The sequence below is a fragment of the Apteryx rowi genome, unplaced genomic scaffold (genome assembly GCF_003343035.1).
Source record: "Apteryx rowi isolate R43461 unplaced genomic scaffold, aptRow1 scaffold_7, whole genome shotgun sequence".
In the NCBI taxonomy this organism is placed as follows: Eukaryota; Metazoa; Chordata; class Aves; order Apterygiformes; family Apterygidae; genus Apteryx; species Apteryx rowi.
The window spans coordinates 5,074,586-5,100,527 of NW_020450982.1; the positions used below are offsets into that span (position 1 = coordinate 5,074,586).

At 39.9% G+C, this 25,942-nt stretch overlaps 1 protein-coding gene and 1 long non-coding RNA gene across 6 annotated transcripts in view; one reads left to right on the forward strand and one right to left on the reverse strand.

Annotated features, from left to right (window-relative positions):
* Positions 1-1,179: 1,179 nt before the first annotated feature.
* The window catches only part of LOC112975922, a 34,292-nt gene continuing 9,529 nt past the window's right edge, over positions 1,180-25,942 (reverse strand). Inside the window, exons 3-6 of one of the 4 annotated variants that reach the window (XR_003256812.1) lie at positions 22,314-23,408; positions 20,871-21,096; positions 9,459-9,620; positions 1,180-6,693 (exon numbers count right to left, since the gene is read on the reverse strand). This is a non-coding gene — a long non-coding RNA (uncharacterized LOC112975922). Of the gene's footprint in view, positions 6,694-9,458; positions 9,621-19,544; positions 21,097-21,419; positions 23,409-25,942 lie in introns of those variants that run through there. The other 3 variants (XR_003256813.1, XR_003256811.1, XR_003256810.1) reach the window with 3 other exon arrangements.
* LOC112975921 (riboflavin-binding protein) lies at positions 9,627-24,228 on the forward strand. 2 transcript variants are annotated; one of them, XM_026086594.1, is made up of 5 exons: positions 9,627-10,769; positions 11,585-11,684; positions 12,855-12,983; positions 18,460-18,571; positions 23,870-24,228. In XM_026086594.1, exons 1-5 carry the CDS (start codon positions 10,631-10,633, stop codon positions 24,104-24,106), a joined length of 717 nt encoding a protein of 238 aa, XP_025942379.1. In that variant the 5' UTR covers positions 9,627-10,630; the 3' UTR covers positions 24,107-24,228. The 2 variants fall into 2 exon arrangements, 1 of the variants encoding a protein (XP_025942379.1); XR_003256809.1 differs by having other exon boundaries at positions 9,639-18,212.

Genomic DNA, 25,942 nt, shown 5'->3' on the forward strand with positions numbered 1-25,942 from the left:
GGGGCGGGAGGGAGGTGCGAGGCGGGAAGCGGCGCGGAGCACGCTGGGAAGGCGGCGGCCCGCGGGCGGCGCTGAGGGGACGCTGCCGGCCGGGGCTCGCCGCTGCGGGGCTGTGGGGGCGCCGCGGGCCCGCGCTCCTCCCCGTAGGGCAAAAGGCCCCTGCCCCGCACGGCTCCCTGCTGCCCACCCCAGTGCACGGGGCAGGAGTGGTGAGGAGCTGCTGTGGTGTGCGGCTCCCCTTGGCCRGGCCCAGAGTGCCGTTGGGAAGCAAACGGAAAAGGGGAAAACGGCCGTACGGCGACGAGCCCCGCAGCCGGCTCCCTGTGGGGCGGCACTTGGCAAATGGCGCTTCTCCTGGGCCACAACCAGCCTGCTTTCATGCAGGGGAGGAGGAGGAAGAGCCATCTCCAGCTGCTGCCCTCACAAGAGAGGCCACAGAAGCCTAGGCTGAGGGTGGAGAGCACAGGAGTGTCTCTGGGGGCTGTGCCCCAGTCACGGTGATCAGCGGTCCAGCAACGACCAGCTTTGGTGTCAACAGAGTTAAACACTTAATTGCCTGTGAGAACATGCAAGGACAGCACAGGACCTTTCCTGTGGTGTCACCACATCTCATTGGTAGTAGGTAGCATTTGTAAAAATACCGCATGTTTTTGCTTCAAGAGGTCAACCAGCTCCAGCATGACAGAGTGGAAGCCAAGCTGGAGCAACCCAACGATGCTCATGTGGCTGGTGCTTCTCTAGATTGCTCCAAGTCCTTTGCAAGTGTGTGAAACTATGGAATACGCAGGAAAATTTTTACCAGTAGGTATCAGCTGTTCAATCAGCTGCTATAGCCCATTGTTTTATTTAGAGCAAGGTTGGATCAGAAACAGATTAAGATGTAGTTCATCATCTCCTCAGTAGAAAAGACAAGCCTACAGAGATTCATTACCGCAAGGAGTAATCAGAGCATATATCATCATCTTGTGTTTCATCTCAATAATTCACACCCTCTCTGCATTTTTGGCTTTGCAAATTATTTCCTGAGGGTATAAGTTACCAGTTTCTGCATTCATTTTTCACAAAAGGAACTTCCAAGTTGTCTTTCTTCTCTCTTTTTACACGTAGTCAGTAACCTTGCTACTGCTGCAGAAAAAAAGCCATTCCTTCTCCCTGTTTACCAAGCCAAAAAAGTTCATACATCTTCAACCAGAAAGTTTGGTTTTATACATTATTTATTCATTTTATAGAAACAAAGGCAATAAAGATACTTTTAAACGATTTATTGATGTAAACGAGTGGGAGCATTTTTTAATAACTGTTGAGAATGTTTAAATTCTTGCTGAAAACTTCTCCAGGAAGCTGGATTAGTCACAGAGATCCTTTTTAATCGTAATTGTATATGATGGCGATGGACAATCGTGTGGAATTTCCCAGTCGGGAATCCTGCCCTAAGTACATGTAAATGATGCAAATTTATGGAATCTTGGCATCCGTGATAATGTTAGTCTATTAGGATGGCACGGTGCCTCGTCATAATTTGGTTGGATCTGTGCCCTGTTGCAACATAGATGCCAATTAGTTATTTGTTGGTTATGGCTTGTGGGCCACCTTGCACTGGCTCACAGCTGTTCACTTAAAGTGCCAAAAAAGAATACAAGAATAGAGGAAGAAAAATCACAATGTTAATGAGAATTTGAATAATACTGCCTACTTTTGAAACATATTAAAAACAAATCTTCAGTATTTGGTTTTAGATAGAATTGCAGATAATTGCCTTCTGGTTCAGTATTTAACTCAAAACAGCTTAAAAATCTTTCTGGTCAGCCTGAACCAAAAAGCCATTTGGGATTTTATAGGACAATTTACATGTGAAACGGTTATATTTCAGTTTGCTTCTGGGTTATTTCCTTCTCTCTTTAGTCCCTGTTCAGTATTTTAGACTCAAGCTGGCTTTCAAGTACTTTTGAAACAAAAGGACAGTAAGGTTTCAGTTTGAAAGAGTAGGAAAAATATTCTTCACTTTACTGATTCTCCCATATTTTTTCCATTTAAACTGTTCACTGAATATGGGCTGAATGTGCAAACCAATCTTATTGGCCTTTTTTTTTTTCCATATAAACTAGTTTTCTGAACATTTGTTTTGCAACTTTAAATAAAAGTAACCAAGTGTGAGTGGCTTACCAGAGAAAAAGGTTATGGATGAATGAGGTAGAGCATGGTGTGATGCCACACCTAGGCTCAAAGTGTTTGTTTCCAGGGATATTCCACCACATCCAAAAAAGACAGAAGGGTAATTAATAAAGGCTCATAAAGGGGATTATTCTTCATGTTATCTAGATAGACAAATATGAAGGGAAAGCATGGGACTACAGAGAGCCTTTGTGGCTCACTGATTGATACTCAGCTAATACTCATTTAATTGTGTTTCTTTTTGCACTTCCAGATACTTCCTTTCCCTGGCTTCCACCTTCATTTATCTCTGTATAAAGAACATAACAGTATGCACTTCTGATTCAGAAGGTAGCTGGAATAGTGCTATTCAGGAAAAATTCCCCTATGTCCTTCTCTAGCTTTTTTAAAGGGACTTTGGTAAGGCAGACCACAGAATCTAGTCCAGCTTATTCCATAATGTTTTCTGAAAGGACATAAATCCATCTGGAGCCTTTTTATGACTGCTGAGCACACTGCTACAGTAATAATTCCTGGAGCTGGAATAGAAATACATGACTTGAAAGTGTGATGTTAAAAACCTCTTCACTGCGAACATGATAGAAAAGGCTAAATACTAGATGTTAGGATGTTGCAGAGCAAGAGCAAAATCAAATAATCTAACTGATCATTTAAATTCCTATTAAAGTGAATTTCAATATTAAAAAAAAAAGAACAGTACAGCACAAAACCCAGCTGATCACCTGCGTCACTGTTTCCAAGGCAGAACTGCATAGCTAATGCCACCAAACAAATATATTACTAAAGCTTGTCATTTTTCATTCTGTTTACACTGTTCACCTAATCTTCACTCTCAGTATTTCTGCTCTGTATGAGATGGATGAAACAGCTTTAGCTGTTCTGCGTGTTAAGCTGTCACGCACCTTCTGTAAATAACCCAGTTCTAATGGGTTTCACAGTGAAGTTTTGGTCTGTGCACTGCAATACTAGTGTCTGGCAATTGGCAATATGCTGTCAGCCCTTAAGACAGCACATATCTTTGGGATATGTTGTGCTGTACCTGAGGAGGATCACGGTAATGAGAAGTAATTATATAGGCTGCATATCGTAAGAGTACCTCCAGGCTATTTCCTTAATTTCACCTCTATGACAGCATTCTTTTTTCAAGATTCACTTGAGAAATAGTGTGATGCAACTAAAGAATGCCAGTTATGAATAAAATAAAAAAGGTAAAAGGTAGTTACATGAAATGCAGAGAGAGAGAGATTGGTTAGGAAAAGGTTTGACCAAGACTAATCAATTAACCTTTTCAGAATGATGCATCATTATGCTCAGCAAAAAGCAACACGCCAATCCCAGCTCTGCTAGACTAGCCAAGCAATGCATGCTGCCTGCACGGCTGAGAACTGCAGCTGCAGAGTGCATCTGCCCCCCCACCCCTCCCGAAATCCAGGAAAATGGTAAGAAATACAGATTTTTCCAAAGGAATTCAGGAGAAGTTATAGGTCTGGGACCTTGACACAATCTAGACAAAATCTACACACAGTGTGAATCTAGTAAGGTATGCTATTTGAAAAGGTCTGCATTAGACATTTGTGTAGTTAATAAAAATACTCATAGTTACAGTAGGATTCGTTTTGTAGGAAGGATATAAGCACTCATGTTTCAGGGCACAAGCTGATCACTGAATTAAGGAGGATTAGGAAGAAATTTCTCTTACGGGCAGGTTATTTCATAAGAGCATATTATAAATATTCTCCATCTTCCCTGGAACTACTACTATTAGTCACACTCAGGGACAAGATAATTAAGTAAACCAATGGAGAGCTTGGTCCAGTATGGCAATTGCTAGATCCACATATAACCAAAGTCCAGTCATAACTGGATATGATTTCCATTTCCATTATTATTTCCCTTCTTTATATAATGTGAAGGACATCTATCCTTGCTTGTAGTGATGCAGTATGTTGAAGTGACAGCTTTGCACTACTGTAATCTCATTCTGGGTATCATAGTTACATCTGATAAAAAAGTAAGTGTAGATATGCAAATACACATTAGGAGTTAAAAGGAAAGCTGTGAGGTTTAGGGAGAGCTTAGTAAAATAGCTAGGTTAACATGAGTTCTTAGCAAGAAAAGCTCATCAACACATCATGGCTTTCAAGACACAGAAAGAGACCAGTGAATATGTTGTCTTCACTGTCAGGACACACTTGGTTGTACAGTAATTGCTGCAGTTGAGCTGTTGCTCTTAGATGCTAACAGAGTACTAATTATATATACAAATATACATATGTGTGCCTCTCTATAGTACCCCAAATCAAAAAGCCCTAGAGAGCCTACAGCTGAAGAAGAAAGTGAGACACCAGCTGCAGGGGCAGATCCAGCACCAGCCTGAGCAGATGGGCGTGCAGAGAGTGCACAGCGCAGCCACAGTTCCCGGGCAGGATGGAGCCTTGCCAGGCCCTGGAAAAACCGTGCCTGAAAAGGTGGGTCCGGAAAGGGAAGCACATGGGGAGTGGAGAGATGCTGGCCAGCAGGATTAGCATCAGGTCCTAACTTGTCACGGTCTCTTTGGGCACCCAAACAAAGGTGACTTTTAAGGAGGGCCAGGGGGAGGATTACACATAGTTTTACTGCTTTTTATGCCTTCCAAATATGAGATTACACATACAAGAAAGCAAGCCATGGAAATCCAACAGGCATGCAGTGGAAGCTGTCATCAGGACACTCCAAGAGACTTAATCTGCCTGTATTGAGAGAGGAGAGGGGAAAAGGGTGAAGATAAAATGTGGAGGGACTTGGAAGAGAAGACAGTTTTTGAGTAATGCAACAGACAGAGAGGAGCCAGTGGAGGGATGCAGAGAGGGTTATAAGGCAAAGAAGGGTATTAGGAAAAAATACCATTCCCAGGAGTGTTGTGGTCAATTTTCTAACCTCAGATTCACCCCAGGGCAAAAGAATATGAGGCAAGTGTTCTAGAGCTAATAAGGCATGTCTGGGAGTCACACCTCAGAGAAGTCTGCGGAGACACTACACTGAGCTCAACTGGGTCCTCAAAAGCCGCCCTCTTGTGATGCTTACACAAAAAGTTCAGCAATGATTAATCTGGTGGTGTCCTGTCACTGTCGTTTAATAAGGCGGCCACTGTGATCTCAGGGTTACCTTGTGCGTGCATTGTTTGTTTACCCTCTAGACTCCTTGATTGCAAAGTGTTCAAGATAGCACTTAAAAAAAACAAACAAACTAGAATGCTAACACACTGAGGCTTAGAGGTTGGCAGTTCTTGGCTTGAAGTCCTGCCTTTGCTAGCCTCCACTTTTTTCTCTTTTACTATGTTATCCCACCCTTGTCCTCACAGCAACACAACCATTTCTACAGCCATGCTATGAACTGAACTGGGAAGCCGATTTGGCTCCAGACACACTGGAGTGAGGGAAATTGCTTGGCTCTTCTTTGCTGGATCAGTTCCCCTGTCTAGCTGGGAGCACAGAGTTGTGCCAGCTCAGTGGAGGGAATGGGGCAGCACAGGATCGGGGTAGGAAAGGGAGCTGGGGGACACGACCATCCATAATCCAGTATTGCCACTAAGCGCTTCAAAGCACTACATCACAACTTTACGTGGGGATATCTAGGTATTACCTCAATATAAATAATGACTCATAACAAAAGAAGTGCAAATAAAAAAAAAAGTAATCATGCTTCCCTAAAGAAATTAATCATTCATAAGCAGTTGTAGGAAATTCAATAAAATATTAACATTCTATATGAGGGACAAGATTGTGGTTGATTAATTCTGAATTCTGGCCAAGCTGGACCTGGATTTTCTTTGTCACTTGTGGGAGCGCATGTCACACCATACAGTCAGTAGCCATCCAAACCAAAGCCCATTCTTTCATAAAAAAAAAGAACAATAATTGGTTCAAGGAACCTCATAGTAACATTCTAGCAAGAATGTGAAAGGCAAATGAAAGACTAGGGTAAAGGAGGAGCGTTCAGTTATGTTTTCAAGAGGTGCTTTCAACTCAGTAACAAGCTAAAAATGCAGCTTTTTACCCCTTTTAATTTTGAAAAACCCAACATGGGACTTAAAATAACATTTCTTACATTGATAATTTTGTTGTTTGGGTTGTGATTGCTTTTTAAACCTACTAGTTCATTACAATCTCTGCTTTTTTTTTCCACTGACTCATTCTTTTGGTTATATAAAATTACTGGTCCTTTGGTCATTCCTGTGCCTGGCTGGAGAACTAGCACAGAAACATTTGTGTACTGAAAAGAAAATCAAGTAAGCCTTACTTCATGCCATGATGTATTCCTTCCACAGATGAAATAAAAGGAGAAATCTTGGACCCACTGAAGTGAATAGAAATAAATTACATCTTAAATTGAGTACTGTCAAGATTTGACCTCAGATTTTTTTCCAGAGTTGGGATTGCCAGACTGAGTCCACCTGGAGTGTCTCCTCTGGCATTCAGCTTGACTTGTGACATGATTCATTCAGCAGAGAGACTTGTGAACACAAACTCGTGGTTCTGAAATCTAACAAAACAGAGGTCAATTATATATACTTAACTGGTCAGCAAATAACGTGGCAGTTGTTGCAACTCGAAATGCAGTTCTGTAAAAGAGCTTCAGGAATGACACTAAATTAGATAATGGCCTGTGCTCCTCATTACATTTTTTGTTACGATTAATGAGAAAAACACTTTCAACTTCTGAGCATGCAGGCTCACACTGAGATGCAAGGAACAAGCAGAATAATTTCATAAGCATACATCATCATCTATAAGAAAGCTATAACAGGCCAAAACCATATATGCTCCTGAAACTCCAACTCCCTGCAGCCACACTGGTGTCACACTTTGAGAACACCGCGGAGGGAAATGGAGCTGGCAAGTGTCACTGGTTGGAAGTGCAAACCGTTCTTCCCTTAACCACATCAGCTTTGCAGAGTTAATAAAAACCGTAGAAGCTTACTTCAGTCGTTGAAGAGATCTGACTCACAAAAAAGGAATCACTATGTTGAGTGAGAAGCTGTCAGTTGACAGAGTTACTAAACTGATTGCCAGAAGCTGAGAAGTTATACTAGCTAGTGCTGTTTTATTTCTTATAATTTTTTTCCCTAATTATCTGCTAATGGCACCTGCCAGAAGGAAGCTACTCAGCCAGATGGCTTTTGAGACCTGGTATAGCAGTTCCTGTGTTTTCGGAATACTTTTACGRGCATCATAGTCCATGATCCATCAGATCATCACATAATAATGTAATAATAATAACTTAATGTTGTGGTGCCTGAATATTATGATTATTCTGTGGCCATATCTTAACATTATGCATGTTTTAAGTCTAAAAAGTGTGAAAAGATGAATAGGAGTTACAAGGCACTGATATTCAGGTTGAAATTAAATGAGAATAGGAGTCTTATAAGTAAGGTACAGTAACAATGAGTACTTGAAAATAATTTCAATTTTAACAGATTAAGAGAAATGACCTATTCAAGTATGGGAAGGGGTAAGAAACTTCCTTTAACCCATTTCTCAATATAAGACATCACACAAAATAACTACCTGGAGAATAATTTAAGAAAAAAGAATTAAGGTTCTTTTCTCCAGTGAGGATGATGTATAGCTAAAATCTCTAATAGCACCTAGGCTGAGCCTGCTTACATATATTCCTAACCAAAGCCAAGTCTGAGAAATCACAAACATATGACAATTTTCCTTCCTGCTGCTAGAAACTCTGTCTAATCTCTGGACAAGTGGTCCCATTTGACTCATATTCAAAGCCTGAAAAAGATCAGAGTTTCCTATAGCTTAATATAATTTGTGTGTCAATTCTGTAAACAGAGGCATTACAAGATACCTTCTGGCATGCTTACACCTTTGCAAATGTGCATGTATTTCATGCAAACCAAGCAGTAAGGCCAGAACATACTATTTCTGCTCTTTTTACAATGCTGGCTAGCCCATCCACTCATCCCAATATTGAAAGTGAGTGTTTATATTACACAGTGGTCTTTATTTTGTATGAGTACGCAGATCCAAGTACCAAAGAGTACACACAGGTCCTTTACATTGTAAATCAACAAGCCGCTCCATTAATTTCAGCCAACATCACACCAAGGCAAATGAGGTGAAAGCCTAGGTAATTAGGTATTACATTTACTTCAGTGTCTCCTATGATTACTTTATGCTCCTTTAAACTTGTCTTAAATAAATTCATTCTGGGAAATTAAAAAAGCCTACAGTTCCAACTGATCTGAAAATGGCTTTTTTTAGGCTAGCAGCACTTTTGCCTTGAGGCATGTACTAGAGCTAGAATAGGAATCAGTGCTTATAGAGATTGTTTTAATATCAAACTTGGTGAGTTTGCTCAGTGAGATTCATACAACATTTCTATTACGCCAATAGGGGTTTTTTCAAGAAAAAAGATTTCTAAATAYTGACCCCATAGTACTATCTGACAAACTACTGTTGTGTTTTGAACACAGAAACAGCAGATGTTTTGTTCCTTATGCATCTACATAATTTGAAGGTTGTCAGTGGAGCTGCTCATTAGAGAATGTCAGTGAGATTTGATCTGTGAAAGTAAGTGCAACTATTTTTAATCACCATGTCTACTTTATATGAACATTCATGTTCAGATGTGGAATCCTCTTTGCAGAAAGTAGCTCTCTCAATGAAATCCAAGCAGGAATCAATGCTACAAGCAAGTTTCTTTTAGTGTTTGTGTCACCTATTGGAGGTCACATATGAGGCAGGTACATCAGCCAGAGCAAACAGCAGCACATTTAAAAGGGATCTTTTGATCTAAGAGCCAAGACCTGGGAATCAGGAGACACGAATTCTCTTCCAGGAGCTGTGATAAATTTAGCGTGTAACACAAGGCAAGCCATCGTATCTATAGTCAAAATTAAGCCAGTTAGGCTGAAATATGATGTGTTGTTTTTAATATCTCTAATTCAGTCCTAATCTTTGCTGAGAGCCCGATGACACTGTTTTAAAAATGAAACTAAGAATTAATAATAACAGGAATCACTGATAAATTTGGGAGGGCAGTTGCATTTGGTAGAGGAGGGCTGCTTTTTTTTTTTTAGTTCTAACCTGTGTTTGTATTTTCCTGTTTACCTTGTCCATATTTGCAATCTATAAAAGGGCATTATGTGCTGGTCATTGCATCTGCTTTTGAACTAAATCTATGTTAGCATTCCAAAAGGCCAAGGAACTCTTCCAGGGCAAACAACTGCTGGAGCACTGCTGCCAGATGGTGTGTATATAAAGGGGAAAATGAAAAAAGCAACTTACTGTGTCCCTGTTCCAGGGAGAAGTATCACCCAGAAGGACAGCAAAAGAGGTGAGAAATCAGTGAGAAAATGTATAGTTTCCTTCTTCTGTAACATGTTGTTTTCTTTATATCTGAAAAGTCTAGGTATGTAGAGGAGCTGTAGTCCTTATTCAGGCAAAATTCTGGCAAAAAGGTAACAGGGATATTTAACTAAAGAATGAAGTGTTAAATTGATAACGTATAAAGAATTATGCTTTGATTTATGTAGCAGGTTCTAGATTTATCTATATAGCTCACTAATATGTAGTCTCCATTTAGAGAAATTTTGGTCTCCCAGACAAAACATTCTTATCTTGCATTTTTGACTGAACTCTACACAAGAGGCAGAAAATAATGGACCAGATTCTGAAGTATAAATGAGCAAAGCCTCACTGAAGGCAAGTTACCTACTTAATTGATCCAGCTCAGGTGCTGACCACTATTTTACAGTCCATTAGCTCACTTGTAGCTGTATTAAATATATGGTTGCCCAGCATGCAAAAGAACTCTGCAGCTTTTAGAACTAATCAATCTTTTGTTCAAATCTCATGAAGCAGTCTCTTGGAAGGGTTCAAAGATAAATTCAAGTCAGTGTAAGAAATATAAAATTTTGAAATCATTTTCTTAAAGAGTTAACTCAATTTTACTACCCATTCTTAATCTATTACTTTATGGCTTTACTCTCATATTTATGCCTAAGTGGAACACCATGAAAAAAAGGTGTATCCACTATGGAAGCAAGAATGTTCACTCGCTGACGCTACTTCTGAAGAAATTCATAGACAAGCCACAGAAAATCTCTGTTCAGTGGGCAGTGGTAGTAAAAATAACATATGAGAAAGAGAAGAAGTCATAAAGAATGGAAAATAATACTGAAAATTATAACACCTTTTCATAAATAGCCTGAAGTAATGCTTTTACCACTGGCTGCCGAACCTCAAAAATATGTAGCAGAAATATGGGTGTTCAGACATGAGAAATGAGAAAAGGGACATGTGTGTGTTAATATTTATACGTGCATCTTTGCTGAGTGTATTTTAGTTGTGTATATATGTGTTTTTTTAAAGCAGCCCTTCCTTTAAGCTTATGACTTTTCCTAGAAATAACAAATATAAATAGTCTTCTCACCATACAGGAAAAGCACTGACCAACAATGTTGTGGTTTGCTGTCACCCTCTTTGCTGTCATAACGTCATCTACCTGCAGAAAGTACAGCTGTCTGGAAGGGGAAACTCACAAACTGAGGCCAAGTCCTGAGCCAAACATGCAGGAATGCACTCTGTATTCTGAATGTAAGAGTGGCTTAATTTTTGTCTCAAAATACAGCTTGGTACTCATTAATTGTCCTGGCAGTTCCTTTAATTTCTTGAAAATATATAAGATGCAGCAGAAGTTGCATGTGAAAAGCTTCCCTCATTGGCATTTTGCTGCATTCAAGTGAAGAGTCAAATTCTGCTTCTTATGAAGTCAGTTGCAAAACTCCCATTGGCTTTATTTATTATCTTTTAAAAACTCTGATGTGAATTTTTCTTTCTTTAACTCCATCTACTTAAGTTTACAGCAAAGATGAATTTGGCCTATTTTGGTTAAGTATAAGCATATTTCAAATACCTATTTCCCTCTTGATTGTACTAGTGAATTAGCTATTGTCCCTGTGTATGTCCCTACATGGCCGTATTAAAAACAGCATTGTTTCATTAATTGTAGCAGACACCAACTGCAAGAGGTTAAAATCAAAATTCCCTAATAAGCAAAGTATAGCAGGTATATTTATTACATTTCTTTAATTCTCTTGTTATGTTTGATAGCTTTCAAAATTAATATTCCTCAGTATATAACATTTGCCTAAACAATACTGAACTRCTCGGTGGGGAGGGGAGTGAGCTGTACATCTTTACAAAGAAATATTGACACCAGTTCATCTCATTTAGCCTTCACACTGCTACTTCCAAAGCCAAAAATGTAAGAGCTTGAGTAGTTCTTCTAGTTAGTACCAAGAGATTTTATCTTGTTATTGGCCAAAAAAGATTCATCTTAAATTTTCAGTCTTCCAAATATAGTGTTAAAGAAAATCCTTATTGCAAGATCTTTGTTTCATTCCTAACAGCTTCCTGTTGCTATGCAAACTTCACAGAGCAATTGGCTCATTCCCCAGTAATTAAAATAAACAACAGCTACTGGAACAGATGTGGGCAGCTCAGTAAATCGTAAGTCAGCTTTGATGTTGTCTACGTCCTGGTTCGTTAGAGCTTTGCTGTAGCAGCTACACAGCTAGTGTTAACTCCCCCTGGAGTTGCTGATGGAAAGTCGCTAGGTCGCCCTAGGGATGATGGATACCACCCACCCTAGTTCCCATCATGTTTCTCTTCACCAGACCAAAGTCCTGCTTTTCTTTTTCTCCTCTCACAAAAGTCCACGAATCCTTAAGCATATACTCTTTGTGCAGAGTGATTCATGCCATTTTATAAGAAAGGATTATGCTTTATAAAGTTTTCTTTCATTTTAGAACCAGACCTGTCTGTTCTTCTGAAATCTGGCAATGCAAAGTAGTCATAAACCCAGTAGGTAACAACCACACTGCACTTCTGTAGCTGTGCAAAGCAGCCATCAGATACTGGAGAGTGTGACCCCTAGTTAATACAGGCAAGGCTTCTTCCCTTCTTTAGGAAGCAGATCAACTAGATGACTAAGCCTTGCAAACAAAATGCACAAAAGAGACCAGAAATGAAACTTCTGTATATTTATAAGAAAAATTCATGTAGTGCTGTGGGTTTTGTCACCGTGAAGAATGTCTTCATAATTAAGACTTTTAGTACCTTGTTAGGTGTTAGAGCTTTGAAACATGGCAAGTTATAGAAAGAAAAGAATGAAAGTACAAAACAATTAAGGAAAAACAGATGTGCAAAAGTAACACTATGGCCTGCCACTCCCRGAAGAGCAGCAACAGTATGTGTTTTTAAGTAACTTCAGCTGGTGGTGAGAAAATCTACAGATTAGAGAAACCATGAGACTACAACACAGAAAAAGTTTTGTACTATAGTTTTAAGCTACATTTTATTATTGCCTTGAGTCATTCTTGCCAGGAAAACTCAAGGCCTCAAAAGTTTATGGAAAGCTTACACAAATAGGGCTGAAATATGCATGGAAACATTTGTGCACTCTTCAGTTGGCTATGGTAATTGCACGGTCAGAGGCTGTGCACAATGCCAAAGGAATGAGTTTGGAACCTAGACACAAACAGGGTAGAAAGATGCCTTTCTAAGTTTTTTCTCCCAATCTGTAATGTTGCATCCACATCAAAGCAGGCCTAGAAAACTGAGGCTAAAACCTTGATGCTAAGAAACAGGTTTATTTGTGGTTTTTCTCCCCTGTCACAGCTGTGAAGATTTCACAAAGAAAATTGAGTGCTTTTACCGGTGTTCTCCACACGCTGCTCACTGGATCCATCCCAACTACACTGCTGCTATTCAATCTGTTCCATTGTGTCAAAGCTTCTGTGATGACTGGTAGGTTCAGCTTTTTATCAAAGTATTTCCATTTAGCTTTAATATGCCTCTATTACTCAGGTTGTGAAAGCCCAGAGCTCCCAAGCAAGCGGTAACTAGATTCTATAGTGTTGCATCAGCTTTATTACTTTTCACTTGTTTTTCTTGTCCATTGTTTGCTGCCTCTGTGTTTTCCTYTGTTAAGCTACTACCCTCAAAATAATAATGTCACAGGCTGAATCAGGATGGAGCCTGTCTCTGTCATAGTTTAGGGACTCAAGGACAGCACAGCCCTGCTCTCAGTGAGGAAGCTGCGCTGGGGCACCAGAACTGCACGATGTGACGGAGGAGCTCACACCACGCTGACAGGCACTAGCAGCAGTGGGGGCCTGTCTGCCCTTCAATAAATCTAGGTCTGCGAGTTTTGAAATACAGATTATGCAGTTAGCATTTTAATTCTAAATACTTGTTCATGATGTATTTCTTTTATCCCTCTATGTATGAAGTGCACTATGAAATCATGAAAGCAGCCACTTCCTCTATGGTTTTAAATTCATATATGCAACAAATTAGGTTCATTTTTTACTCTTGGYCTTTTCTCTTTGTTTCCAGCAACCCTCTCTGCTAAAACTAAGTCTAAAAGCCTGACTCTCAGAGAAACTTTCAGCCAACTAATGCTAAAAATAATAATAATAATGAGCAAGCATAACAGCATTTCATTCTATTTCCCAAAATACAGGGTCAGGGACTCGCATTTATTTTTCAGTGCAAGACATATAGTTGGAGAGCCGGGCACCTATCTGGCCTTAGTCTTGGAGTAGAAGCATTATATCCAGGTGGGGTGCTGAGGTTTTAGTGATCCGTATCTAGTGTACATCTCCCTCCAAGACTGTTACAAGATGTTAGATTTTAAATAATGTCATCCCTGCATATATAAAACCCAGCATCACATTAATGTTGTCTTTTGGGTTTGTGCCTAGTAACCACAGTAACTTGTCCATATGGGTAAATTGGTGTGAAATGTAGTACAAACAGCACAGGCTGTTCACACTATAGGATTAAGACTGCTAGCTTGCCTTGAAAATAATTAACCATGAATGTCTGAATCCCTTGGGCTGCTTTAAAAATCATGGAAATYTGTTTTAATACTTCTAAAAATGTTATACAAGAGCTTTTCTTGGAAGCATAGAATTTACAGGACACATGGTAGCGCATGGTTTGTGCTGCTCTGTACAGCGCTTTCCCTAGTGCTTATGCAACTTCACTATTATTTGACACATGGATCCATTTTCACTTTCATCTTCTCTGCAAGGGGAAAGTAATGTGTGCAGTGCCGTATTTTGGTAGGATTTGTCTTTAAATTTGTCTGCATTGCTTTGTGCCAGAGAAGGAAGCAAGAAACACAGCCTGCATTTGGAATGGAAGATAGTGATAAGGGCTGATATATTTATTAGCTTCCCTAGAATTTCCTCTAGTGATGAATTTAAATTCTGTGTTAGGAAATTCCATGTGTCTCTGGAACAATTTGTCATTTGCAGTCCTCCTTCCTAAATTTTTGGTAATCTTTTAAACGGAATACAGATTATTGACTGCCTTGAAGATAAGGACTGAGATCCTGAATTTGACTCAGTACTCAGAACCTCAAACCTCAGAATCAAATATTACRAAATTTGAAAGGATTTGAATATTTGGGCATTGGAGTTTCCAGTGGCTTTAGATTAGGCCTAACAGGCAAAGTGATAGAATACCAATATCTAAAATAAATGTATCTCAAAATAATATAAGTAGAATCCACATCAGTCATCACATCAAAGTCATCATCAAGTTGCTATATCCAATAAAAGCATAGAGATGAAAGAAACCTGAAAATTTAGTTCGCATCCATTGAAAAGTCTTTTCACAGTGATGGATTGATTTAAACCAGCCTCAGTATACATGAGAAATCTCATATACACAAAATGTATATTGTGGGTCAATATTACATCACAAAACCCTCAGTTTCCCCTGATTCTTACCAGAACCTCCAGGTACATAGCATTTTGTAACTTTTGTTATTGGGAAGTATATGCGCTACAGCAGATTGAGAGCTGCTATACAGGAAAAACAGTCCCTTTTCCAGGACTGACAGTCTCCTGGCAGAGAGCAGGCTCTATTCTAAACAAATACTGAACAATGATCTATTGCCCCTGTTGGTGTCACAGATGCCTTGCCTGAATCAAAAATGTAAAGATGACCCATTACTGTGCATGCTAGCCTGAATGCCTGCCCAATGCCAATGTCAATCCCTCTTCCTCACCCTGCTTAAGGCCAGAGGCTAGAAAAGAGCTTGGACAGATTTCCTACTCTTTCTGGCAATTTAAAGTCACATTTTTTCACTTTCTATTCATTGAAGTCCTTTTAGCGTGCTGTAGCACTGCTAGTGATGTGACCTACTTTTTCTACATGCCGTGAGTGTGCCTGCTGCATACTGTATGTCTTTGTGGCCAGAAATGTGCAGAGGATTCTGAATGAGCGGTGACTTCATTTAAAAGAAATTCATCTGACTAGCTTAGGGCCTTCCCTTTCTTCCTATTGTCTTAGGATTCCTTGCTCCCACTAGTCCTAAAACTATCGCTTTTCTAAAAGCCTTATGGGCAAGATGCTTTCTGATCCACCTGTGAAATGCCCTTGCGCCATTTAAAAGGGAAAAGGCCAATTCTAAAAAATGAAAAAATAGCTTTAAAATAAAAATATCCTACCAGGTGTGCATGGGCAGCTAGTATGGTAGGGGAGGATCTTTCAAGTATTTATGTTTATGTTTYTCACAGGTTTTAATTAATGTTTGTAGAAACTAATTATGGGTTTCTGAGCAGCAGGAATCAGACTTTCAGAAGTCATGATTTCTCATAAACTTAGCTTCATAATTACTTCCTAAAAGACTAAAGAAAAAAAAYGTAAAAATAGAACTATGCTTTGCTGCCTGCTTATATAACAAACCRCAGAGCCAGGCAATGATCATAATTAGGAAATATTTCATGTGACAATTCAATAGGTAACAGTGACTAAAAATAAAAATACTTTAACAAACATATCTATTTCAGATTCCCAAGGATATCTAGCATAAATGCTTCAGCTCAGTAAAACTCTGCAATACATATTCATAAGTTTGAAATGTATAACTGAAGGTGACACTGACTTCAAAAGAAGCAGTTCTGCCTCTCCCAACCCCAGGCTGCTCATTCCTTCCCCTACCCCATCCCCACCCATGTGCCAGCAGTGCTGATTGAGAGGCCACAGAGCARCCCTGGTCAGAGAAACCATCAAGCTGAAAAATACCTAGCCAAATAAGAAAGGAAAACAAGCAAACAAAAAAGCCCGTGGAAAGGGCACAGCTGCTTTCAGTGGAAGTGCTACTATTAGGCAGCTCACAGTATATGTTGAACTACTTTGCTGGAAAGCAATGAATTTAAGTGCACGCTTAAAGTAAAGGACATGCCTACATGGCTTGAGGAATCCAGGGCKATTGTTGAATCTGATGTTGGTATGTGGAGAGTCCATAGATGGTGATTAACAAAAACTTTGTGTTCATGCTCCTAACTCTGGTGTGCCTTCAAGCAGGTAAAGTGAGTATTATTGGAGAAAGAGCTCTCACTGGGGAGTTATCTCTGTATTTATTTCTCAGTCAGGCTATACACAGCAACTAACAACCAACAAACCAATTATAGTCCCTATTCCCAAATTCAGTCATGACACAAACTGGCAGGACCTGCTATTAGTGTCATATTATGTTAATTTACCAATTTGCAGCTTGTATTTCCAGCAGAGCCCCTAGCTCTGGCAGCAGATTTATGGATGAACACATATGAGAATACCTCTGTCTTCTGCCCCAAACCTGTTTAGTCCAGACCCTGACTATTCTTCATCTGGCATTGCTCTTTCTCCCGCCACTCACTCTGTCCTTACCCTGCCACCAAGGCAAAGAGACAGAAAAAAACTGGAGTGTTTTGGAAAGAAAGCAATGACTTGTGACCACTACAATATGCAGGAACTAGTGTTCTGGTCATTGTGTCAAAGAGCAGCTTTGAAAAGCTGAACTTTTGCAACGTAGGTGTTTAATAAGTCACTGAGTCACAATAGAGCTTTTTGTCTGGCCAGTCCTTCAGCATAAACCTTGACTTTTGAAAACTGATTTCAATGAGAAAACATTTTAATCCTATTGTATAGCTTCTGTGTGCATTGYACTGCAAATATGTTTAAAATCACTTTAGTCGCCACTGTAATAAAAAGTACTAAAGGTCAGTTTCTAATGTGCCTGGACTGGTCTAAGCACTTGTGATTAGTATTTGTACTTGTAATAACCAACACCTAGAACCAACACCTGGCGCAGGCTGTGGCTTAATTCTCCAGGCACTATACAGTAAAGGTGGTCTGTAGCACAAAAAGCTCAGAACATGCGAATGTTCTTCAGATGTGCATGTTCTTAACTTTCTACATGTGCAGATRTACTGCAATGTCTAGTTCCTGTAGTTATGTGAATACATCTTTCACTTAAAAACGTAAATTCAGCAGCCCTCATTATTTCAAAGCAGTGTTGGAAACATGACCCTGAAGATTAAAAAAGACGTAGAAAAAAGATATCCAAATGCATTAATTTTAAATATCRTATTGAGATACTCTTACTTTTTGAAGGCTGTGGCCTTCAAAGTAGAACATAAAAGAAGTGGAAGGAAGGAAATGATCTAGAATAATGATAAGTCATGTGATGTCTCATCACATAGACCAGCCAGTTGTACACCTTACTGGTTCTAGCCTATTTCCAGGCTTTTCTTTACATTATCACTTAAAAATCACTCAAAATATAAACATTTTGGACTCTATACCCTACATGACCCTTAACTTTCCTCCTTCACTTCCAGGTTAACTTCTTTGAGAGTATGATTCTAGGGCTGACACCCTGTTAGTTTGTATGATTTTCTGCTTATGGGTTTTCCCTACTTCAATAAACATTCTTCATAGCAATCCCCTGCCCAAGAATTATCATTCTTCCCTTCCCATCTTAATTCATAAATACAAACACTCCCACCATCACCCTCACAGGACAGTTCACTCTTAGGGTGCCTGCTCCATGTCACAGTGCTGACCATCAGCATTCAAAAAGCTCCCTCCCATACAATACTTCTTCCACTCAGGAACATCAGCAAGCGTAACCAAGCAGAAAACATTGCATCAGTGAGTGTTGCTCCTCAGAACATAAGCCCTTTACATAAATCTGTGAGTATCAAATGCAATGGGTGAACTGTTTAGTTTTCACTGGTATTTAGGTCTTCCTGACCAGTTCAGAGTTTACTTACATGTAAAGCTAAGATAATGTGCACATCTCTTGAAGACTGCTCAGCTGTGCCATGTGATCATTCCACGTTACTAGCATAGGCCACATAAATGTTTTGAGTTGAATCTCTATAACCCACTGAAAAACAGTGAAAGAATAACCTTTTCTTCCACAATAATCTCCATGAAGGTATGAAGCCTGCAAAGATGATTCCATATGTGTTCATAACTGGCTGACRGACTGGGAATGGGATGAAAGTGGAGCAAACCAGTGTAAGAATAATTGCATCCCATACAGTGAGGTAAGAAAACCTGGTCAATCAAACATGGCTTTAAAAAATCTGAGTTTTTTGCTTGAATATGTGGGTGTAAAATGCAATAGGTACATTATTTTTACTTCAGTGATTTCAAGCTATACCTACACCAGATTTTTTTAAACTTTAAATTTTAAAACATTTATATTTATGTAGATCTCTCTCTATATATACATGCATTTATCATACATCTATTTATCACCATTCATACTATTGGGAAACAAAGTAGAAGGCCAATGACAAAGTTCAAACAGCACTGGTATTTTAAACACAGTGGGATTTAGGTAGTAAAAGATAAATGAACTTCGGTCATCTAACAAAAAGAGACACTGAGTTACATTTTACAAAGTTCCTTACATGACATAGGGCTTTACATGCCTCTCTCTTTTGAAATTGGGAAGTATATTCCCAAATCACTAAGGAATTTTTAAGGTTTTCTCACCTATTAGGCATTCCTTGCCCTTTTCTCTATTTTACATTATTATATTCAAGTTCTCCATCCTCCAAACCCCTCTCAAATTCCTTACATTCTTCTAATTGTCTCCCTTTTATTCTCCATATACCTATGATATCTCTGCAGCATGTTCTCCACTGTGTCTGCCAAGGGCTAGACAGAGCTAACTTTGTTCTACCAGCCTACTCTGGTGGTTAAAGAGCAGCACTGACAAGCCTTTTGGGAGCACAGCCCATCTTTCTGAGAGAGTTTAGTGGCTGGGATAACTAATTTTATGAACAAAAGTGTATAAAATGAGGACTGACAAGATTTCTAGGAACAAAATGATCCACAGACCTTTTWAGTGTCTGATAGGAGTTTTTCTGGTGACATACTCAAGTTTAGGAYCAGGGCAAGTTTATACAGCTCAAGACTGCTAAAATTATTTGAATATTATTAAGAGTTGAGCTTCACTGAGCACATGCAAACTGTTCAAAGCAAAGAACTGAACAGGACTAATGTGTAGTGGTTAAGGACTGGTGATAGGGGTTGCAGAGATCCGAGATTCATTGGTTTGAATGTGGTTCATGTTCTCGTACTTAGAGAAGTCAGTTCAGAAACTGATATAAGTGGAAGTCACAGTCAAGTTAGTGCAGGATTGGTGTCTGCCTTACAAAAGTGACACTAATCAGCAGGCTTAAGAAGGCGGCCAAAAACCAAGTGGCTGTGGAAACTAACAGCTGAGTTTCCCAGATGTGCTAACTCATCTGTAGCTCCAGCTGAAGTGAAAGTCAAATGATAATCTCCATAAATAATCTCCAGTCCCTGTTCAAGCTGTCCCTGGCCCAGAGATAGGTTTCAACCCTAAATTCATTGGTACTTATTTATTAAAGAAAATATACCATCTACAGGGAAAAACATGCAGCAAATCCAGAAGTCTTATCACTTGAAGCCAGGCGCAGCCATTCCTAAACTAAACCTAGAACCACACCCTAAACTGCCTGTGTTTTTCACCAAAAATAAGCTTGTATGATAAGTAAGAGTAAAGATGATGTTTCTTCAGAGCAGGTTCCCTGCTACTCTACACCAGTTTTCAAGCAATAGCCATTTATTTTCAGACAAAACCCACAAGACATCTTTAATACATCCTAATATATTTAGTTAATACATGTCCCAGTGGAACAACTAACTGATAACACTAGCTTAATAATGACATATCCAGGATAGTTTGTGGGTTATTTTATGTTGGATATCTTTTAAGTAAGTGATAAATAAATATTATAAATTTTTATTGGCTGTTCAGACTTGGTCTGCAGATCACAGGAGATAAAGGCTGGAAATAACACATGAAGAGGTCTTTATATGGCCTTTCAACAATTCAGCCTCAGATTGACTCATGAAATGTAAGGTTATTGGGTAGGTAACTGGAATAATTTGTATTTCTTTGCCTGAAGGTTTCAGATTAGATGTTTCAGAAGTCTCAGGTTCCTTATTCTACCCAGACAAGTCCCCTCCTCTATTCAGAATTACTGTTAACATGTACAGCACTGTTGTTTCCTTCTTCTCCACCACACTGACAGTCAGTAGCAGCTGACAGTTTTATATAGCTATCCCATAGTTCTTTATTCCTCATAACCCACAGTCTTAACCCATTTTATGTACTAGTTAAATATATGTTTGTAGACGYATAGACTTGTCCTTAGAGAACAAGAGAAGTGATCAAACTAAAGAAATTAATATATAAYAGCTATATAGAAAAACAAATGCAAATAAGCAGGGAGATAGAGTGAAGAAGAGAAAATGCACCTCATACTAAAATTAATTAAAATGAGAAATAAAAGGAATTGGGCTTACATGGCCGTCCATGATGGTCATCTGCAGCTGTGTAAACAGGTAGCATTGTCAGCAGGATTGAATAGAGCTGTGATGTGAACAGGTAAAGACTGCCCAGAGAGCGTTCAGCCGTCCTTYTTCTGCATTATCTGAAGCATGACCTATACCTAGCACTCTGCAGTGCTAATTATAGGCAATACAGCGCTTTTGGTAACCCTCGGAGTGTATTATTACACACCTTGTACATCTGTAAATGATGACACAAAGTGCAAGGCCATTCTTTTCAATCAAAGTTTCTGCTAGCTAGAAAAACCAAATCTTAACTTTTCCTTCTTCTTTTCTATATTAAACAATAATAAATTTTAAAAAGCTAATAGCCGAACCCAAAAGTAGTCTGCCTATTTCCATTGTAACGGTCAGGAACACTGATTTTTTCTCCTAACAATCAAAAAAACCCCACACTTAGATGTGAAAAGGAAATGATAACACAAACCCTCGACTCATTTAGTTAGACTGAACTCATAGAAGGAAAGTTACTATTACATAAAAGGCACAAAAGTTTCTCCAATGTCAGAGCGCTGTAGACAGATGCTTTATTTTTTAGATGCCCTTAGCTCATATGGAGGAGCAGTCAGCAGCTCTACATTTGACATATGCAAGTGGTTGTAAGGAGTATTTGGAACAAATGTTAAATATTAAGAATGTACAATGGATCATAGCCAGTTTTAGCCTAATTTGGTCTGTCTTAAATTTTATGAGGCACACTCGATCATTGTTTTCCCAGCAGAGCACTCCCCAAGTGATGTGAGTGCACAGATTAGCACATTGTCCAAGAAGCTGAGGAATTAGAAGCCTCTGCAGTAATTTAGGGACAGGTTTGTTAAGTGGGCTGTGGGMTGTGTTTGTTTGCTGCAGCATTCTGGCTACACTCTGATTTTGAGCAGAGTTAGCAGGAAGGTCAAAATAAAATGACTAATTTAACAGGCAGAAGAGCATAAATAGATGTTACAGAGCCTGTGGGACATACAAATAGTCTCTTACATAAGGACCTAAGAAAACCCAGGACAGTTTTTTTAATAGTTTCTGAACTGATTAGCCGGAAGCAGGTAGAAATCCAGGATCTGTACAGAAGCTGATGGATAATGGCTCTTGCTGCTTAAAAGCACAGGAACAGGGGGGAAGACACAGCTAAGATCTAGCTGCARTGAGAACACAAGGAGAAAACTAGATGCTCCAGCCTTTCCCTTCCTGATTCTGCTGTTGCTCCCAGGGCACTAGCAGGCCCCTGCACTCCTCCTCCAGCAACTGCAGTTTCCATAGAGTGAGTCCCTGCTAGGGCCAGTGTAAACTGAAAAGTTATTTTACAGCCTACAGAGCCTGTGGGGCTATTGGAATGGACTCTGTATTATTCAGAAAGGACAGATTTCTAAGTCAAAAGAGATGATTATGATCTCCTCTGCCCACCTGCACAGTCCCAGTCAGCGCTGCTTTGCCTGCAGGGAGACAAGGAGACCCCATGTAAGAAGAGCTTGCTGTGGAAAATGGGTGGAGCAGAAGCAGCTGCAGGACTACCAATGCCCAGTCCCACTTCCACACAGTAGACTTACATTTGCAATCATTAATTTTTTGCACTCAGAGCACCTTTCCTGCAGAAATCTCCCAACCATAAAGAAAGGGCAAGTTCTCCAAGGTTATGTGATGACAGCACAGAATCAGATCTTTATATATGCTAGTGACAGCGGTAACCCAGCACACTCTCCAGAAATGACAGCACTAAGAGAAATGCTGTAGGATTAAAGAATCAATGTCATACACAAAGACTACTTGTACTATCACAGATCAAACACAGCTTCCTTCAGAGACGTGTTGGTGACATGGGCAAGGTGGCAAAGTGAATCAGTGACACAGTAATGGAGCCCAGCAGTCTTGCTGCCTGGTCCCATTTCACTCATTAACAACACTCCCTCTCCTTAATTCACAAAGCTTCTACTCCAGTCATCACCCCCGCCCCCAACTTCGTTCTTACCTTTGCTTCTGGGAGTATCTAAAGTCTCCTTTATTGAAACAGAAAAGATTGAACTTCAACCACAAACACATGGGAGATGTGCAAGCAAGATAAAGTGCATATCCAGGCCAGTCTGCAGCTGGACATGATAACTCCTAAGCTAAGACTCCTTAGGCATACTCAAGCTGGGAGGACAGGAGGTTGCCATGATGTAAGCTTGGCAAGCAAGATATTTCTTTGTTGCATGGTCACACTGGTGCTATGACAGACAGGCCTTACAAAATGATGTAGTATCAAGAATAGGACAGATTCACTTGCATAGAGCACAAGAAGCTGCAGTTTACACTTTCTTGAGCCAGAAAGCTCTGTGCACCATCAGACACAGCACTTTGAAGGCAGGCTGGGGGACCACAGTTGTCTGTCTTCTTTTCTTCAAGCAGTTTCTGAGCTCTGTCCTTCCTCTTCATCTGTGAGGTCCTGCCCAGTCATGATGTACATTGCAGCAGGCACAGTGAGATCCCAGGGAGCTGTGAATCCACTGGGCTGTCTCTAGCCTGTAGATAAAAAGATTCCAGTTTTCAAAACAGTCAGTCTGGCACTTTCAGCAGTATTCAGATCACAAGACATGTCAGAGCGTCCTGACATGCTGCAAGCTGTACATGTCTCACGCACAGCRTTAGTTTGTCAGATGCAGAAAGCTGCCTGGGCTGTCAGACCCTGGGTGGAAACAAAGGGCTGGGCCATTCATCACTTCGCACTTTGTTTAATGACTTGCCCTCGCACTAGGCAAATATCTTTTGCCAGTGGTGTGACTGCATAATATTTTAAGATCTCTCAGAAGCGATGAGGCACGGCACATAGCAAGAGAGTGTCTGGATGACTGCAAATTGCTTTTTTTTTTTAATAATTTAGTACCACTTTAAAAAAAAAGATAAATGTTAACCAATCTAATACAAATTAATTTTTACTCAATTCTTTTTAAATGTAATCGCTGCACTTTTTATTTGACACCCAGATGTATGTAAATGGGACCGACATGTGCCAGAGTATGTGGGGGGAGTCATTTAAGGTGAGCGAATCCTCCTGCCTCTGCTTGCAAATGAACAAGAAGGACATGATGGCAATCAAGTATCTCCTGTCCGAAAGCTCAGAGGAAAGCTCCAGTGTGAGCAGCAGTGAGGAGCGTGCCTGCCAAAAGAAACTCCTGAAGTTTGAGAAACTAAAGGAAGAGGAAGGGGGAGAGACAAGATGAATGTTGGTGGATGTGTGTCAGGAGGAGAGAAATCACTGTGGAGGCCGGGCTCAGGGCTTTGTGCCAGCCTGCCTTATCTCTTATTTYTGAGAACATAATAAATCAATGGTTGGTTATATTAATCTTTCTCTGATTTTTTTTGCATTTGCATCATAAAACTTCCTAACAGGCTAGCACAGGTGTAATCTTGTGACTTGAAGTGAACAACTAGAAGCRTGAAGGTAACATTTAGGGCTTGGCTTTCAGAGAGGCACAGGCAGCTCCCACTGACTTAGGGTGGAACAGTGAGAACTACAGATTTCTGGAAAGCCATGCCCATAATGCATCAAACGTTCAATCAAAATCATTTGCGCAGACACACAGCTTTTCTGTCACAAGCTCCTGCGTGCCAGATTCTGCTCAGATAAAGAAGAAATGCTGCAGGCAGAAAAAGGTCATCAGGGACTGGTTACTGACAATTGAAAATTTATTTATTTTGTATCTCAAAAACATACTTGCAAAATGGGGGATTGTTATATATTAGATAAATCCCTGGATCCATGTATTGCCATTACATGGTATGCACAGACTGTTGCACTTGGCTTTTACCTTAAACAGTATCAGTACAAAACTCTCCTAAAATATGAATTTGAAGCTTAATTTTGAGTGTTATTAATCCCACTGAATGATTCCAAACAGAATGATCTCTGACAAATGGAAACATTCCCTAGGGAGGACCCCAGTCAGGTTTCTCCCAACAGTAAATTCTACTTCCCAGCATCACTGTTACTGTCAAAGTAAAACCAAAATCTGCACCAGTCCCAGAGGGACTCTTCAGGTAAAGATGAATGAAATCCTGCTTTCACTTGCGCTTGCATAATCCCTCTGACAGCACTAGAACGCGAACAGGCYGCTCCGTACAGCCTTTCACAGTGACATCACCTGGGCAACTACGGGAATGCTTTAATTTGGGGAGGCCAGATTATCAAATGATGAAAAGCAGCACCTCGGTGCCTGCTGCGGAGTTAGGCACCTCACAACATTTAAGGATCTGGCCCACAGTTAAAACAGTGACTTTGCACATCCTGTTAAACTAGGAGAATGGTAAAAATGCAGCACACTCTCTTCACTGGGATGTTTATTTATTTTTGAGGTTTCACACAGCTGCGAGAGTAATGTTAGACCCATTAGGTCATGCTCTGCTTCCCACCAGTTTCTTTAGTATCTTTAACAATGGAATAATTCCTACCAGCACTGAATTGTTTTTAGAATGATATTTTGTCATATCTGTATTTCATGCTTATTCAATTTGTCAGTTCTACTGTTTTAAAAGAAAGAACAAGAATTCGGGCTTTTGTTAAGCCCTATTAGTCCTTCTTCCCCTGTTTCACTAAACTCTGTTCTTTCCTGTTCTTCTTGACTGAATGAGCACCTGAATCAGAGCAGAAATTTCTCTGCTTTTCATGCTGTGTTCAAAATTTAAAAATTAATCTTCCCCTTCCACCACCATAACACCAGTTTTATTCATACCCCCATTGCCAAAGATTTCCTTCATGTTCTTAGTTAAATTTAGTACAATTGTCTCTGTGTCTCTGCTCTCTTTCTTCCCACCCCATTATTCCCTTTGCTCTGGGTAAATCACCCTTGAAACCATTCTCAACAAACAGTTCTTTCGTCCTTAGTTTCAGGATCACCCATGAGACAGGTAATGCATGTTCTTGAATAGCACTGGATACTACAGCAGCTAAGGGGCCAAGACATTTAACTCCTGTTCATGATTTTTACGACTTTTACCACTGATTCATGATGTACTCTGGGAAAATCATTTAACTCTTGTGTGATCCCACTTGGAAAATA